At 31.2% G+C, this 19138-nt stretch overlaps 1 protein-coding gene across 29 annotated transcripts in view; it reads right to left on the bottom strand.

Annotated features, from left to right (window-relative positions):
* Positions 1-19138, bottom strand: part of LOC139529118 (neurofibromin-like) — a 74591-nt gene that overhangs the window by 25541 nt on the left and 29912 nt on the right. For 10 of the 29 annotated variants that reach the window (XM_071325418.1, XM_071325402.1, XM_071325423.1 and 7 more), the window contains 15 exons: positions 18499-18677; positions 17888-18099; positions 17418-17501; positions 16798-16979; positions 16131-16223; positions 14283-14419; positions 10643-10817; positions 9990-10154; positions 7746-7838; positions 5884-6069; positions 5184-5307; positions 4570-4707; positions 3742-3906; positions 3015-3116; positions 806-943 (listed from right to left, as the gene is read on the bottom strand). In XM_071325418.1, the coding sequence (XP_071181519.1) occupies positions 806-943; positions 3015-3116; positions 3742-3906; positions 4570-4707; positions 5184-5307; positions 5884-6069; positions 7746-7838; positions 9990-10154; positions 10643-10817; positions 14283-14419; positions 16131-16223; positions 16798-16979; positions 17418-17501; positions 17888-18099; positions 18499-18677 (2173 nt within the window). Of the gene's footprint in view, positions 1-805; positions 944-3014; positions 3117-3741; positions 3907-4569; positions 4708-5183; positions 5308-5883; positions 6070-7745; positions 7839-9989; positions 10155-10642; positions 10818-14282; positions 14420-15247; positions 15379-16130; positions 16224-16797; positions 16980-17417; positions 17502-17887; positions 18100-18498; positions 18678-19138 lie in introns of all 29 variants that reach the window. The other 19 variants (XM_071325426.1, XM_071325421.1, XM_071325415.1 and 16 more) reach the window with 7 other exon arrangements.

Here is a 19138-nt window from a genome sequence, read left to right on the forward strand (position 1 = left end):
ACATCTGTGGCTTTCATGGATATATCTCCCAATTGATACGATATTCCCTTGCTTGCATTTCCTATCATGATTTTCTTGATAGAGGGTTGCTGCTCACAAGGAAGCTATTAAACCAAGAGTTCCAAATGGTGAAGTTGAAATCATCCCTCCGTAAATTTTACGGACGCCATCACGAGTTGGTTGACCGTCATGGAATAACCGTTTCACAAATGATATCAGATATGTTCCTTACGTCGTAACTACAATCCCCTTCCCTTTCATGAATGTGACCTACCGAATTAGACTGTTTACCGGAATTTGTTATCACATAAGCAACACGACGGGTGCCACATGTGGAGCAGGATCTGCTTACCCTTTCCGGAGCATGAGATCAATCCTAGTTTTTTGGTGGGGTTCGTGTTGTTTATTCTTTAGTTTTCTATGTTGTGTCATGTGTGCTGTTGTTTGTTTGTCTTTTTTATTTTTAGCCATGGCGCTGTCAGTTTGTTTTAGATTTATGAGTTTGACTGTCCCTTTGGTATCTTTTGTCCCTCTTTCAAATGTTTAGGTTTGAACATTCCTGATGAAGGTAGTTTTATTTTCTTGAATAGTGCTTAAAGGCACCAAATGTTTAAATCAATGTATTGGATTTCTATTTTTAGTGAAATATATTAATAAATTACTGCCTTTTTCTGCACTTTCTCCTCTTGACTGAAATTTTTAGAAAATTTTGTGAGGGCTCTTTCACAGGTCGAAAGAACTCCCCTCTTTTTCCATTGTACATTACATAATGTATAAAATGTTGTCTCTGTTAGTTTATACTTACAGGTTGTGAGAGTTCCCATCGTGTTCTGATATGTATGATATCATGTACAATGTTGTCACAATCATTATGTATGAAGGATAAAGGTCCGCTCTCATTGGATATTGTCAGTGTAAACTGGTTGTCATCTACTAAACACACCTGATCAAAATAATAAACAAATATAAAGTGAAAGAATTTAATGTAGTATAAAATATATGTAGCAGACCAAACCATCCTAGTCATTTGTTTTTTTTACATTTCACATATTGCATGTCTTAAAAAAAATCTTGCAAGTGAGGAATGCTATTTCAAATCTACAAAAAGAATTTTTAAAAGTGTCCCTTTTCCCTTTTGGTATGGTTTACATAATTCATCAGTAATTTTGAATATGAGTATGAATGAATCTTTATTGCATTAGCAACAACATTGCTTTAGCATCATACAATATACATATGACAAATATGACAGAATACAGAGAACAACTAGATATCATTGAGATGGGAGCCATCTCTGTGGGCCCCGCTGTGAATAATGTGCATTAAAAAATTGTATCTTTACCATAGGACATGGGTTTGTCAACTGAAATCAAAGTTTTTGACCTTGACCTTTGACCTAGGAAGTTGTAAATAAATTATGACACACCCTTTGGTGTTGGTTTATAAACATGTCAAGTATAAACTTTGAAATGATAACGGTTCTCAAGATATAGAGCGGACATGATCTTTACCATAGGACATGGGGTTGTCAACTGAAACCAAAGTTTTTGACCTTGACCTTTGACCTAGGAAGTTGCACATAAATTATGACACACCCTTTGGTGTTGGTTTATATACATGTCAAGTATAAACTTTGAAATGATAACGGTTCTCAAGATATAGAGCGGACACGATCTTTACCATAGAACATGGGGTTGTCAACTGAAACCAAAGTTTTTGACCTTGACCTTTGACCTAGGAAGTTGTTCATAAATTATGACATACCCTCTGATATTGGTTTATATACATTTCAGGTATAAACTTCAAAATGATAACGGTTCTCAAGATACAGAGCGGACACAATCTTTACCATAGGACATGGGGTTGTCAACTGAAACCAAAGTTTTTGACCTTGAACTTTGCCCTAGGCAGTCGTTCATAAATTATGACACACCCTCTGGTGTTGGTTCATATACATGTCAAGTATAAACTTTGAAATCATAACGGTTCTCAAGATATAGAGCGGACACGATCTTCACCACAGGACACAGGGTTGTCAACTGAAACCAAAGTTTTTTTACCTTGACCTTTGACCTAGGAAGTTGCACATACATCATGACACGCCCTCTGGTGGTGGTTAATAAACATGTAAAGTATAAAGTATGAAATCATAATGGTTCTCTAGATATGGAGCGGACACAAAAGTGTTACAGAGCGGACGGACGGACGGACAGACTGATCACTATAGGGTACCCGCCTAAAGGCGGGGCCCTAATTAAATAAATTAAATAATGCAGAGATAACTTATAATAATATGAGTAATATATTAACTGATAATTTGCAATCTTAGTTTCCATGCATGTATGATTAACCAAGATATAAATAATAGAAATAATAATATAAACCATCATTAACATGATCCTTCTAGAAGGCATATGTCACCAAGAATATATTTCCACAGGTACACTACTACGCATGTGTCAATCAATACATCATATTTTCTACCTGAGGCCATAAAAAAGAATAGGTTTGTTTGCCCAAACCCTACCTACCCAGATAACATATTTTCAATAGGCTTTTTATACAGAGATTGGCAAAACCACGAAATCAAATATCAATGAAAATGCAAGTTATCAGCAATCCACGAAAATGCAAGTTATCAGCAATCCACAAAAATGCAAATTATCAGCAATCCACGAAAATGCAAGTTATCAGCAATCCACAAAAATGCAAGTTATCAGCAATCCACAAAAATGCAAGTTATCAGCAATCCACGAAAATGCAAGTTATCCAATCCACATAAATGCAAGTTATCAGCAATCCACAAAAATAAATGAATCCACAATATTCAAACTGTAAAAATCATTAAATATACAAATTCATTCTAATAAATACACATTTCATTATATTTAGTACATTGTCATTCACTTTTCTTTTCTGGTTGTTAGCTCTTCTACAGATTAAACCAAAAACCATGTGACCATGGAACAACACCTGTCAAAATGACATCAAAAAGGTAATATTATATCACTGACCTCCTCTATTTCTGAAGCATAATAGACATCATTTAACAAAACCTGGTGTCCAAGAACTCTCAACTTCTCTGCTGATGTTATCTGTATGGCATTAGGACCAACCTGAAAATAAAAAAGATTATTACAACTATTCCTTCAACCACAATCAAATCAAATGGTGTTTGCTTGAATACTCTTCCAAAGCATTTAAGATAACCCCTGGTTATAACTGTGGTTTGTTTTGCTCAGTCTCTAGGTTTCTGTGCAGTGTTCTATTTTTATGTTATTTTCCTTTCTTTGTGCATGATGTTGTTTGTATTTCAACTTTTAGTATCTTTGCTAGTTAATTGATATTTTACCTTTAAAGTAGATTTGGTATCTTAATGAAACAGTGTCATTGCATTTATTTGTATTTTATCTTGATAGTATTTTTGGTATCTTTATGAGACAGTTTGGGTGCAATGTTATGATATTTTACCTTAATAGTAACTTTGGTATCTGAGTGTATTGTTTTCATTTTACTAGAATTGTTACTTCAGTATCTTTATGAGGCATATCACAATTGTTTAAAGATAATGTATAGTGACTGGAAACAGATGTAAATATAAAGTATCAAAATTTTACTGGATGAACTCCAGGTTCTCCTGATATAGGAGGGATTTACAGAAGGTAACAGGTAACAGGTAACATGTTACCTTAATTGTGACCTTGGTAGCTTTAGGAGTACAATGTTATATATATATTGTACCTTTATAGTAACTTTGGTATCTTTATGAGACAGTTTCAGTGCATTGTTGGAGATTTTGAGATCTTCTTCCAGAGACAGTGTTGATCCTGGTAACTTGATCTGGTCTGGTTCTATAAACTCATGGAGCTTTGCAGGATGATCAATAAACACCAACTTTCTGTTACCCTACAAAACAAACAAAGTGTAGACGATTTAGAGGATTATTATTTATCAATAATGACTAAATGTGGCTTGTTTGGTTGTGCTTTACCACACAGTTTATAATTTTTTAATGTTGTCTTATATCCATTACTTGGCAGCTATTATTTTAAAATGTTATATGCATTTTCATTATAATTAATGGGACAAAAACTAAATTTTGAAATAAAGGTTATGAATAATCTCTGACCAAACAAAAAGATACATTATGTAGACCTCTTCATTTTAGATCTGTAACTAAGATAAGTGAAAATCTTTTCATATTATTAAGCATACTCTCTAACCAAAGAACTTCTTCATTAAGAGGTTATATTGATCAATGTTATACCTACCCTGAGTGGAGTCAGGATCCTGCCATGATATTTGGTATAATCTCTAACCAAAAGAACTTCATTTAAAGTTTATCTTGATCAATGTTATACCTACCCTAAGTGGAGTCAGGATCCTGTCATGATATTTGGTATACTCTCTAACCCAGGAATATATTTAGAGGTTATGTTGATCAATGTTATACCTACACTAAGTGGAGTCAGGATCCTGTCATGATATTTGGTATACTCTCTAACCCAACTCTCTTACCAAATGTTCTTTATTTAGAGGTTATATTGATCAGTGTTAAGTTATACCTACCCTGAGTGGAGTCAGAATCCTGTCATGATATTTGGTATATTCTCTAACCCAGGAATTACAGTTGTAGATGTAGGCCTGCACAATGTTTTGATAGACAGCTTCTGGCATGACCACAAACCATTTAGACAGGAAATCAGTCTGCGATATACGAAAAAGCTAATAAATAAATTCACTTAATTGGCATTATATCAAATACTGTAAAAACAGAAATCTTTGCATGCATTTATTGTTGGACCATTTGACTGGACAAACAATTGCTTTTAATGTGATTCAGGAAATGCTGCAGAAATACATTGGCTTCAAAATTTAAAATCAAATTTTAAATTTTAAGTTACCTGCCTCATTTGACTTTTCACAATAATATAAACATTTCAAAACATTTCTGAATTATCAGTTATTCATTTTAATGGTGAAGAGAGAGGTTTGATTATCTACATGTATCTCATGTTGATCTTATATCAAATAATTCTTTTTTACAGTGTCTAGGCATTCAATCAGTTGTAAGCTATATAAAATTGATCTTATATAAAATAATTTCTTTTGATTGTGTAAACAAGTTTTATCAGGTTATCCTCCCTGTTTTAGATTTTTGCTTTGCATGAAAGAAAACTTACTCTGAATCTGTTTTCCGCACATGTATGTGTGAAATCTATAACTAGTTCAAATGGTTTATTATAAAATGGCTTAAGTGTCAATAGCACATGGTAGATCAACAAATCACCATTTATTTCTCCAACTCTGAAAATACAAATAAATGCATAAAAAAAGGTCTTTGGATTTTAATAATAAATATCACATATAAAGCATAATAGGAGTTACAATAAATTTGAATAGAACAACTGAACACACCATGCACCTAGTGCATTTCACAAGATAGAATACATGTATGTACATTTATACTATACTATAAACATGATAAAGTGTAATTTGTTTGCAAGGGAACATTTGTTCAATAATTTCTTTCATGGAAGATAAAATTGTGTAAATATCCATTCACACATATTTGATCTTAAAAGATAATAAGAGCAAATAAAAATACCAAAAACAAAACTTTGTGAATAGGTTTGGCACTAGAAATTGTGAAACTTTTCGAAAATGAGCAACTATTCAGTACTGTCTATTCATTATCATTCATAATACCAATTATTGTGAAATTATCAACTAACAACAAATTTTACATAGGCTTGTATGCATAAATGCAGTCTTTTACAAGACCACGATATCAAATATTCATGAAACTGTAAGTTTTCCTAAATCCATAAAAATTCTTTCTCATAAAAATAACTGAATCCACAGCATGTCTACCTTACTTACTTGTATCTTCTAGCGATATAATAGAAGACAGGGTGTCCCTGTTTACTGGTCCCAGCTTGGTAGAATATATGGAGATTTTTCAGCGATTTGAATTCATCCTTTTCATGCATGTTGTGTTTTGACATGATCTCCTCAAACTTTGTACTGGTCATATCCATACTGCTCCACCTACAAGGCACAAGGCTTCTATTGTTTACATGCTTTCACTGTTCTATGATAAAGGCATGGCTTCCAAAACTGTACAAATACTTTGGTACTTTACAGCCCAGATGGATTTTGCCATTTCCATTATAACTCGCCTAAAGCTGGAGAGGGCAAAACTTCTACAAACACCCCATTAAAGCACACATTGATTTTGCCATTTCCACTTGTACAAAGAGGGGTGGATACAGTGAGGTCAAAAATTCTATAATGTTCCCTCTGCTTATCATTTAGACTGGACATGACATTTCTAACATTTCATCATAGTAATTGAACTTGATATACATCGTCACATATTTATCAAGCGTTTGGAATCAATGTTTGAATAAATATGTTGTTAAATTGGGATGGCAGATGTGGTTCCCCAGGATGGGCATGTGAAAGTGAAAATATCCACAAGAACTGAAGTCAAGAACATTACCCCAAAAAATGGGTTATAAAGCAGGGCAAATTTTGATTTGTTACTGAGTATTTAATAGAAACAGTTCTGATACTTGGCCACAAGCCCACCAGATCCGAATATATTAAAGTTAAAAATGATTTATCAATTAAAGCATTTATAAAGAAATCATCAAACTTGTATCACTTATGCAACTTTATTAATTTTTTTAATGGGAGGTGATAGGATGGATAGGTTAGACTGTGTAATGAAAGTCAATTTAAATTAATTTTGTTTAAACGAAGTAACATTAGGTGTTTAGCCATAATGATACTATAACTTTTTAATCATTACAAATAGAAAATTGTAACTTAAGGTCTCCAATGGGTTATGCTTTCTGGTAGGTAAAGAGGCTTCAAGAGTGTAAACTTACAATAGCAGTGAGTTAGCAGTTATGCATACAGCATAGAAATGAAATTTAAATAAATATTTTATCATTCGACAAAAAATAAAACAAAAGTAACTGTTAAAGCACATATAAATTGAGTGTTGATCAATAACTATATTAAATACATGTAGACAGATCATGAACTCTATATTACCTTTATTCTGAAACCTCATGAGACATTATCAATTGGATTTTTTATTAGCCAATCAAATTCTAGTACAGGTGACAAAAAGATGACTGAAAAGCCTGTTTTAATAGTCTGTTTGAAGATTTTGAATAGGTTATAAGAATTTATATTTCGATTTAGATAAAAGCAAACAGAAACATTTTATGAAGTAGCTACACACCTAAATGGTCTAATTGTTTAATTTGCCAATTTCAAGTATCAATCAATGGTATTAATAAACAAAAATAGTTGGTGATAATTTTATGCATCAGTACACACTTTACTTATTTACCTGTAAAATTTGCCAGTTATTTCAACAGGTCATTACATCACAAATATTCATAACCTGAAATACTTGACCAATTTCACAGAATACTTTTCCTTAAACTGCAATAAACGGTATTTATTCAAACACATTTACGATTACAAACATAAGGATACTACAAGATGATTTCTAGCTGGGCCAAAATATAAAATCAACATAAAAATGGTCAAAAATTGAGCAGGAAAAGCTGGCTGAGCATACCTGAGTTCATCCCTTGATTTTGTTTTAGCGTATCTCAATTTCAGATTTCTGTGAAATGTTATTCGTCTCTTGGTCATAACATTGTCGGTCTTTCTTTAACATCTGAACTTGAAACTGAATGAGTTTATAAAAAAGAACTTACTGTGAGTCCAACGGCCTGTGTTCTGGAGGTCCCAAGTAGGCCAGTAAAGTAGCCATCTTGTCAAATGGTCTTCTTCCAACAGCCTTGTGATCTCTATAGGTCAAAAGTTCAAATAAGGATTATTTAAAACCATGTTGTGGCAAGACATCTTACTTGATTGTATTTTATCAAATAAACAAAACTGAATAATACCTCAAAAATTACTTTTACCATTTACATGCAAAATATATTTCCACATGGAAAATATGGCCACAGTACTGATATAATTAAGTTTAACTGAGAATGGCAACAAAAGCATTAAACAATATATAGGCTTTTTAATGGAATTGATTATAAAGTCTTTAAAAAATCTGACTGACAAAAGAGTCCTAAACCTTTTGCAAACAAAATCAAATTTTAAATTCTCAGATATTTTTGAAGGTTTATTTTTACAAGTAATTCAGAAATTTAAAGAATTGTTAATTTTACCAAGATGTTTATTCAGTCATCTGCTTAAAACCTGTACTAGAATTTGATGAGCTAATAAAGGCCATCATGAATGTCTCATTAGGTTACTGAACAAAGGTAATTCAATGTCACCAAGATGACATGAAATTTTACCACAACTGCAGTATTAAGACACTACAATACCATTTGAGTGACTATGTTTATCTATCTATCTATCTAATACTGTGAAAGTACTTTAAATCGTGGGGTACCAATTTTCGTGGTTTTCGTGGATGACTTTATCCACGAATTTAAGTGTCCAACGAAATAAAACATCCATTGTCCAAACATAACATGGAAAGATCCCCATGAAGGTTTGACTACTGGATATAATCTAGAGAATATATTGAATAACCTCGAATCTGAGATTACTTTAATAGTAGTCACAGAACTACAATTGCATGCAGAATTATACCAATCTAATCTTTACTATCCTAAACTGTACAACTTTTGATCTTTTAATTTTCATAAAAAAAAAAATTTTCAATGAAAGTCAGATTTCCGGTATTAATATGCTAGTATGATAAAGTGTTCATTTTATATCCACATAGTTCTCGTACATATGGGAAATAATAATTTCATGCTGGGCTTGATTTTGATAAGAATTATTTGACAATTCAGGATATGTTTTTACCATTTGTTTATGATACTGATTTCTTTAGGTGACATGTTTATGGCCTAATTAACACCTTTGATGGTCCTTAATCTGTTGATCACTTAATCTTGGATTAATTAGTGTTGTCACTACGATTTACACGGGTCAATGTTTCTTTGCAATTTCCTTCGACTATTAGTAACCTTCGTTTCTAAAGGCTTTAATTTTTCAATTATTATTTTTTTTTAGAAAACTAAAATCCACGAATTTAAAAACCCACAAACATGTAAATATTGCTCAAACCACGAAAATTGATACCCACGAATTAAAGTACTTTCACAGTACATTAAACACATTTACCCAGTATACATCCCAGTCTTTCCCAGACCTAGAAATTTTGAAATTCATGTATTATGCACAATTTTTTCAGACAAGATGGAGTCTCTTGGCTATACTTTCAGGAGGGGCAAATGCCCAAAGATAACTGGATGCAGCTCAGTATGATCTTTGAGTTTGACAGAAATTGATAATTCTGTGTATCTTTTACTTTCCTATGCAATGCCAATACAGTAGGATTTTGAAATTTTGAATTCTCTTTCTACTAAACTGAATAATCTCATGTCACTATATTCATTTTATTCTCAACTGAGAAAAAATCATATAACTTGATTTGCATGAGATGAGAATTATCATTCAGAAAGATCAAATTAAAATTTGAGAAAATATTGATAAACGAGGTTTATACTATAAAATTAATTTTTAATCTATTGTATAGCTGGATAAATATATATAAACTAAGTATTCATTGTCAAATCTCATCATTTACTGGACATTTTTCATGAGGGAAATTTCACTATTTTACAGGTTTTCTGAGATTGGTATAAATGTCTAAATAGACCAATGCTATCTTTTGTGTGAGGAAAAATTCGATAAAAGAAGTAAACTTCCAAAATATTTCATTCATAATATTTTTTAAGTTTTCTTACTTTGTCGAAGAGACAATGAAATCTTATATGGACAAAACCACAAAATTTTAACACATAAAAATTTATATGTCTACAGTATTTACAGAAAAAATGATGAGTTTTGACAATGAAGTTCTATACATACGTACAACACCAGTCTACATACAACATCTATAAAAATCAGAAAAAAACATTTGCCTTTTTTCTCCTGTATACCTGCTACTGGATAAATAATCGCCAATTTTTTCTTGATTATTCCAGAGCAGGCGATGAAGAGCCAGAACATTGGCATCATTGATGAAAGAGAGGCTGTGGTTACCAGTATCAGGAATGTCACAGTCTGATGCTATCTCGGTGAAAAATCTACAAAACAAAACAAGCAGAATGTATTCACTGATTTGATCTACAATTAGGTGTCAATCTTTAATACATCAGAAGTAATTTAATCGAATATTTTTCAAATTGCTGTAATGTAAATTTTGTATTTTGAAGCCTTTAAGATAACTAGAACATTCCTTTCACTAGATTGATTGTTAGTTGCTTAATGTCCAGTGGCAAATATTTTATTTATGTTCAGGATGACATGCAAAAAATACTTCAGTATTTCAAGAAATTGAACTTATGTAAGATTTTAGTTAACAGTGATAATTTATATTATGTGTATGATATAACTTTTTCAATATGTATAATAACCAAGAATTGTGTTTTTCCAAAAATATTTTATGCCATATTTTCTACTCATGAAAGTCAGGTAAAATAACCTAATTAGTATGCAAATATCTGATTTTACAGCCTCTATGACTCATCAACATGACTTAATATATGCAAGACAAAAAAGTAAATATATTCACCTCCTCCCGGCTTCAAAGTTTGTTTTGAGGAAGTCATTAAACGTCCTCATGTGAGTTTCCTTGGTAAACAGGAGATGGTTGGCAATGTTCTGCATGATTTTACACATCAACGTCAATCCACGCTTCACTTTAGTTGATGGCTCCTCATCAATTATACCAGATTCATATGGCGACACTAAAAATAGCATGCTACATGTATACTACAATCTAAACATAAATCATCTGAAGATGCATACGATTATTTTTTTTCAACAAATCATATTCAGATAGCAGTTATTTTGGGATCGAGACTGGGTTATAAGAATGGAAAAAAATGTTCTATTTTCTAGAAAGAAAAAAAAAACACATTCTTGATAGATAGTGACCTCTCTATTTGAACCCTGCAATACAGGTGACATAACATTTATAGTTACTCTTTAATTTGACTTGCAGTGATGTGTGTGATTTAACTATGAAACTGCATTTCTTTCAGTTTCCAATCCAAAAAACTCTCCCTGTACATTTCTTTCAGTTTCCAATCCAAAAAACTCTCCCCATACATGTATTCTTTTAAAAATCATCTAAGCTGTAATCTATCTTTTTACAATTAATGCTATAAAGTTTTTCAATTTTCATTTCTTGTTCATATTGCAGACAATGCTAATATGTTAATACATGTATATCACTTACAATGCTCATGAATGTTTATGTTATTTAAAACTTATTTCATTTTCCTCATGAAAATGACATTTTAAAAGCATAGAAACAAAATAACAAATACTTATTTGTCTGACTAACATCATTTTCATGATAAATTTTATAATATTATTTCATTTATTTTTCTTTAATTCTCTTTCTTAAATTTTTTTTTACCATCAATTGTTAGAATAAGTATGTTCATACATAATCATGCCTCTATAAATATGGAAATTCAGCAATCCAAAAGCACACATTTTAATTTTATATATTAGGGCATTTTCATCATGCTTTATATTTTGTTTAGTATTTTTTCCATGTATTTGTAGAGATGACATTATTCTCCGTTTATGCTAAACATCAAGAATAAGGCTTGGATATATATTATTAATGCACAACGCTATATATTCTGCAGCAAAACACATATCAGGGACAAAAACATTACATTCCATGGCAAACACAGTCCAACTCATAATATGTTATTTTCTTTTACATGTGTACATAAAACTGACTTCCTACTAAAAATAGCAAGCCATACATATACCAGTTTGTTTGATTGGGTGTTTTTTTCTTCATGTTCAACACCACTTCAGCAGCTTTTGCTACATGTACATAATGATGGCCAGTTTTTTTATTGTTGGAGTAAGCTCGAGTGCATGGAGAAAACCACCAACCTTCAGCAGGAAACTTGTCAAAAAAGTTTGAGTCGAACATCCGTCTCCAACAGTAAAGTTCACACTCAAAACCTCAGGGTTGACAGGCTAGCATTCAAAGATGCACTGCAAAGACCACTCGGCCACCAAGGCCCTTATATGTTTATTTTTTTTACATGTATCTTTATATGTTATATGCATATCTTTTTTTTTTTAAATCAAATTAATAATTTTATATTTACAAATGACTGCAGCGAAATATAAAAAAACACAAATAAGTAATAATATAACATATGAAGATTATTTTAAAAATAAGAATAAAATATTTTAAAAAAATAATTTCAAATATTTGAGAAAAAATATTTACAACATTTAGTGCTGACAGAAACGTATCAATAAGAAAAGAGTAGAAATTATGAAATTGTGTGCTACATGTAAGCAAAATATCTTGCAATAAAATTGTTTTGAAGTTTAAGATTTGCATTAAGACCCCCTCCTCAATGAAAATCCTATACCTTAACATACAATATATTTCGTTTGCTGATTTCCAGTTTCCAATATAATGCTTTAATATTAAGGTCATTATATTTTGTTCTTTTTGCTTTCAGAACTTTTGGTAACAAGCTTACCTGAGGAAGATTAGCCCAAAAATATGAAACGTTCGAAAATCATATGTTTTATCTTTCACTATTTTTTTATCACAGATTTATTTTATTGACACCCATCACCAATACTTGTGTTTCTATGACAACATACAATGTAAACCTCCATATGAACTGTCATTTTAAAATCTTCTATGAACAATTTCCATTTTGATTTTGTAATCTGTTCCACAATTTACAAAAATATTACATGAAATCGAATGTTGTTATGATATTTTTTTCTAGATACATATTTGCTCACCTTCAAATTAATTATAAATTTAAGGCTTGGTATTGACAATGCTAGATAATAACTTTGGGGCAAACTGTAATATAGGGTTATTGCATGAATATTGGGGAATATTGTCCAGAGTAGAATTTTATATTGCACGAGCTTGCAAGTGCAATATATGTTCTACAAGGGACAATATTCCCCAATATTCATGCAATAACCCTTCTATTGTATAGCAATATAATATTTAAAAGTAAAAATTGGTTTAAACTAAGATTTTGTCGTTGATGACATCATAAATTTTGAAGATTTATTGCAGTAGTGCAATAATATATGGTTATTGCATGAAAATTGGTCATGTTGGGAAATATAGTCCTGAGTAGATCATGTAGATAGATTTTTTACATTGAACAAGCTTTCAAGTACACAATATATACTCTACGAGGGATTAAAATTCACCTATATTCCTGCAATAATCATTTTATTGTATAGTACAGCTTTAATATATGAAGTTGCTAATTTGATTTTTTTATTATTATTATCATTCCGTATGAAATAATTTGTGTCTATACAACAAACTAGTGTATTTTCATTGATAATTGTTACCATTTATTCTTTTTGCCCTTTTTAGCCAACGTTTCCCCAATTTTGTGGAATATATTTATGTTATTATCCAATTTCTATATAATATATAAATCCCTTGTGAAAATTAGTTGGTTAGATTTGTCCACTCACCTTTAATAATGACATACAGCAATAGTTTAAATATATTTAAATATAATGCTCACAAGAAACCAAAAAGTTAGAATATTAAAAATCTGAAATTAGTTTAATTAGTCTTTTTAGAAGTTAACTTTTGTGTTAAATCGCAAACGAGTAAAAATCAAACTTAAAATCAAAACTACAAACTCAACCAAAATTTCATCAATTCCTAAAACAAACCAAAATACTCTTTTAGTATAAAAAAATATATCAACTAAAACTGCCAATAACAGAATATCACCCCAACTTGATAAATTACAACAAAAAGCTTTTTTCAGGTTTAATTGTGAGATTTTATAGTGGGAAAATATTGAATTGCAACAATAAAACAAAATTATAAAAAAACAAAACAACCAAAACAAAAAGGAAACCAAATTAAATCTTAAAAGTAATGAATGACCTTGAATAAGGCAAGAGGACAAATTATTACATGTAATTTGGAGAATTAAGTGTTTAGAACATTATTGAGTTTCAAATCAAGAAAACAAGTTATTTGCGAACAAAAAATTATTTATAAATATAAAATTCAACGAAAAATAAATGAAATGATGAAAAATAAATAAAACTGCCAAATATTCTGCAATCTATTTATAGCTTAGTATCTCACAAAAAAATCTTCAAAATGGAGGTTTACATTGCATAACACCACCACATCTATTAATAGGAATCTTTGTTACCTATAGCAGGGTTGATGAATCGTAAAAATATAACCGTTCCTATAACGGTCCACACGGCTTCAGCGCTACTTTGCTGAAATCGCTGAACCACGACTTGGTATAAACAGTGGCACATACTCCGTAGTTTTGATGGAAACCTGTCAGTAGAAGGTTAAAGGTCAATGCAGGGTTAGCATACGACAAGCTCTAGATACAAGTGGCCATGCCAGTACTGAAAGGTCAAAGGTAAAAGTGTTACAAGCAGACCTTCATTTTGTTGATGGTTCATCAGTTCAATTGAATTCAGGGTCTTTTTCATTAATAATTTTACCACAAAAATTTATTGTTACTTATACTGAAATGTTCAGGACTTAATTTTCATGATTTTCAGGTGTTTTACTGACATATGATAAGTATGCAGGCATTTCTATTAATTGCTGTTGTTGGTTTTTTTTCCCCAAAATGAATTAAGAATATCTTGCTCTTAACTTTAGAATGAAAACCATATATCAATAATCTTCATGCCTATTTTGTCCACCATACCGATTCAAAAATATAGATAAATATTTGTCAAAGAATTTTTTATGTATTGAAATATCATTGTTCCATGAATTAAATTACCAACAAACAAAACCAAATTATTGCTGATTTGGACTTTATTCTCTTTAAAGTAGCAACCAATTTGTTTTTAAATAGTATAAAAGAAAATGGAGGATTGACTTAAAACTAGGGTAAAACTTTTAACTGACTACATTCCAGGCCTGAGATTAGTTGCAATTAGAAAGGTGCTGGGTAAGTGTTTCATGGTATGTTCTGATTATTAAATTCAGCCATAACTATAATACAAACATTCAATACAAATAAATCTAAATAATATTAACGTTCATGAAGCTATGAAATGATTTTCTAAGCGACTGACGAACGATCAACAAAATTCAGGATGTAATAAGAAAGATTCTGCAATAGAAATAAAATCTGCATGTTACCTAAAGCTGGGTTGAAAAACCTCAGAAATATAACAGTTCCTGTGGCATGAATGCTGTGTACTTGTGGGAACCTCATTGATATCACTTCGTAAGTACAGTGACACATTATACGTAATTTTGGCGGGAAAAAACTGAAAATTATCATTCAAATAAGAAATCAACTAAACAAAAATTGGTCCATTACTGGCATCTGAAAAAACTAAAATATGTCAACAATTTAAATAACTATGTCGTAAGAACTAAAAGAATATATATATGTAGATTAAAAAATGCTTAAAGCTGTTATCCTAATGTTAGCGAGTTAAAGGTTTGGTTGACTTGCTTGCTTTGTTTGTATAAATATTTGCTCAAGCATTGTAATTAAGATTTAGATCTACAATAAATAGATAGGCTGGGCTTCAACATGTATACTTGCTTAACTTCCAATAACATTTATAAGTAAAATGTATACAAGCCCCTCTTATCTATTGATAGCAGATGTCAATCTTAGTTACAATGCTTGAGCAAACAACTTTACATACAAAGCAAGCAAGTCAACCAAACCTTTTTACTAGCTTAAATTATGATAACACATTTAAGTTATCATGCATGTATTCCTATCAGTTTCTGAATCGGATAGCACTCTTCAACTATTTTCAAATTAATTTTCAGAATCAAATACTGAATAATTCTAAAGTTTCAACATTTTTCTTAAACAACAAAAAGAAGTTTAATTTTTCTTATATGAAAATGAATAAAATAAATGTATATAATATATATATAAAGTTTTCTTCTATTATATAACTGAAAGCGAATGTTTACTGGATAGAAGAATGAAAACTATAAATGACATACGAAGATGAAGACTATTATAATATTTCATGCTAAACATTGAAGTACATACGAATGAGCTGATTCTACGATGGCGTTGAATACTTTCTGTGTGATCAGCATCAGATGTCTTTTATTGTCTTCTAATTTTTCTCCTTCCTCTATTCTGAAAACAACAACATCAAAGTTTTAAAAAAGAAAGATTACTTCCATTACTTGCAAACAAAACTACTTTGAGATTATATATGTATAATGATTATTTGTAGTAGTATAGAAATTTGGCAACAAATGATTTATATGCATTAAATCCTTTAGAGGCTTTTGGTCCCATAATTTTGTGAAGTTATCAGATTTGAAATTATATACACATTAACTTTCTAAAATATGGCAACAAAAAAGTTATTTGTAAATACTTTAATAGTCAGTTATTAGTCAAACAAACTACAGATAAATCTGTTATCAAGATCACCTCTTTTAAGCTAAAACTGCAGTACAATCTGTTTAACAAGCCACTTCTTTTAAGCACGAACTACAGTAAAACCTTTTATAAGGGTTACAAAGAGAAAACCTGTCTCAACAGTTCACTCTCTTATTGTTACACTGTGCTAATACCTTTACACTTTTGAACTCATTTCAAAGGTCATCTCTTATAAAGTCAATTTTCTCTGGTAAGGTCAACTCTCTTATGGTGACCTTTGTATACTAGTTCGACTTATTTCAATATTTGCTAAAAATAGTACCTTTTAGGATCTATTTCATATGATTCCTTTTGTTCTTTCTCCATGACAACCATTTCCATTATTAATGGATACAGTAAATCTCTTAAGTACTGCTGGCCATAAAATCTGAAACAGTATGCCATGATCTTACTGGCAAGACTGTTACCCCTGAATAAAGTCTGCATACAGTCAGCTATTTCTACCTATTAATACAAACAAAATAAAGCTACAGATATTTAATTAAAGAACAATTGTGAAAACTCTTAACTAGTCTATTTCAAGAATAATTTTTAAAAAAAAAGTAATTCTAAGAGTGACATATTTGTGACTTTCTATTGCAGGCGCGGATCCAGAGGGGGGGGTTCCGGGGTTGGAACCCCCCCTTTTTTTTGGACGATCAATGCATTTGAATGGGGACATGTAATTGGAACCCCCCCTTTGTCCTGGGTTAGGAACCCCCCCTTTTTAAAATGGCTGGATCCGCCCCTGTATTGTTGTGTTATTTTTCTTTTTTCAAAACTCAAAAATAGCTATTCTTTCTAATAAACATCTACTACAAGATGAGAATGAAATACATTATGCCTACAGAAAAGGAAGTTCACACACATTTTAAAGTGCTTTAATAAAATTATTTTACAAACCTCTTTGGAGAACATGTTCCACAAAAGCTGGTACAACAGGTGTTTAGCATCAAATAAGTTGACAAATACTCTGGCAAGCTCATCCTAAAATAAAAATAGGGTCAGAAAATAAGATCTCAATTGTTCCATTCTCACATTTTCCACTTTTCTCTATATATTGAAACATGCATTTAAAAACAATTAGCTAGACTGTACCGGTTAAAATACACTTCTGTAAAAATAGTTTAGAAATTTGTGTAATGCCTTATATATTTTTCACACATCTTAATGTTTTTAATTTCTTTGAATTTGACTCACTTCAAAAATACTGCCACAGCTACAAGAGATCTTTTTAAACATGCAGTCATGGACAATTATAAAATAAATTAGTTCATCAATATCTAAATTGAACCACTACTTTCATGGTCAGTATGACTAAACTTTCAGAATAAGGGCAAATAATGTGTATCTAACATGAAAAATATAGTTACCATCTGCTGAGTAGGAACGACTGTAGCCAATGCCATGGCTATGGGTAGTTCCCCTTTATCTCCTATCATGGTTACCAGTTCAACCAGTCTTTCAAACCTGTCTGCCAGGGCTGTCTCAGCTAATGTTTCAAACTCTGTTCCCTGTTGTAAGATCTTGGTCAACACTTCCATGAAAGCTGCTCTGGTCTGGGGATCTTTGTGGTACCCCAAGGCTGTAAATATGAAGTGTAAGTTTACTTCATAAGAAAGTTGTATTACACCACAACTTGTAGAACTTAATAATAATAGTTACTTGTTACTTGTAAAACAGGATAAAATCAATGATACATCAAATCAAAAATTCACAAAATTCACAATAACAAAAACACATTTGATGTCTATGGATGGCCAAACATCAAAACAATTGTATTATTATTCTTTTGCATGGGGCACCAAATCTTGTGGATTTCTTTGGTTAACTTGAACCACAAATTAAAGAGTTGAACAAATTACACATTCCTATCTATAGGCTAGTATGTAAACTTTGGCAAATCAAGTATCTACGAAAATACAATCTTTCCATGGGAATTAATACACAGAAAAATAAATGATTCCACATTATTTGAACATACCAATTGAATGCATCAATCCACTGTCTATGTTAGCATTGAGTAAGTTGGACATGGCTTGTACTGTACAGTTACGCAGTGCACTCAGATTGGACGTGCTTCGTTTTCTGTTTGGGTCCATAGCTGTATCTTGTTCTTCTTCTGAACAGTCATTCAACAAGTTCATAAATAATGTCAGATACCTAGAAAAAAAAATAGCATTTAAATGCATATATGTATATCCGTCCATATTATGGGGAAATCTTGTATTTTGTCATCCAAATCTTTTTTGCAAATGAATATCAAATTATCAATATACCTTTTAAGCATGATTGCATTAGAACGAACACATATCTAATTTTAATTATTGACATACTTGAGGGGGGATAGGACCTTTATCGGGACTCCGGGATCAGGTGTTTTTAAGCTCGGGATTTCGGGATTGACCCTTTCGGGATCCGGGAATCCTTTTTTTCGGATTTCGGGACGTCGGGATTTACTTTATTTAAATTCGGTACCTCGGGATTTCGTTTTTTTAAGTCCGGGATTTCGGGATCAGGACCCCTCCTATCCTCCCTCATACTTGCTGCATGTGAGAGAAATATTTTTAAATCCAGTGAAATATTATACATAACCAATTATTCAAAGAACAACTCTCCCTTAA

Source organism: Mytilus edulis, chromosome 6 (assembly GCF_963676685.1).
Source record: "Mytilus edulis chromosome 6, xbMytEdul2.2, whole genome shotgun sequence".
Classification (NCBI taxonomy): Eukaryota; Metazoa; Mollusca; class Bivalvia; order Mytilida; family Mytilidae; genus Mytilus; species Mytilus edulis.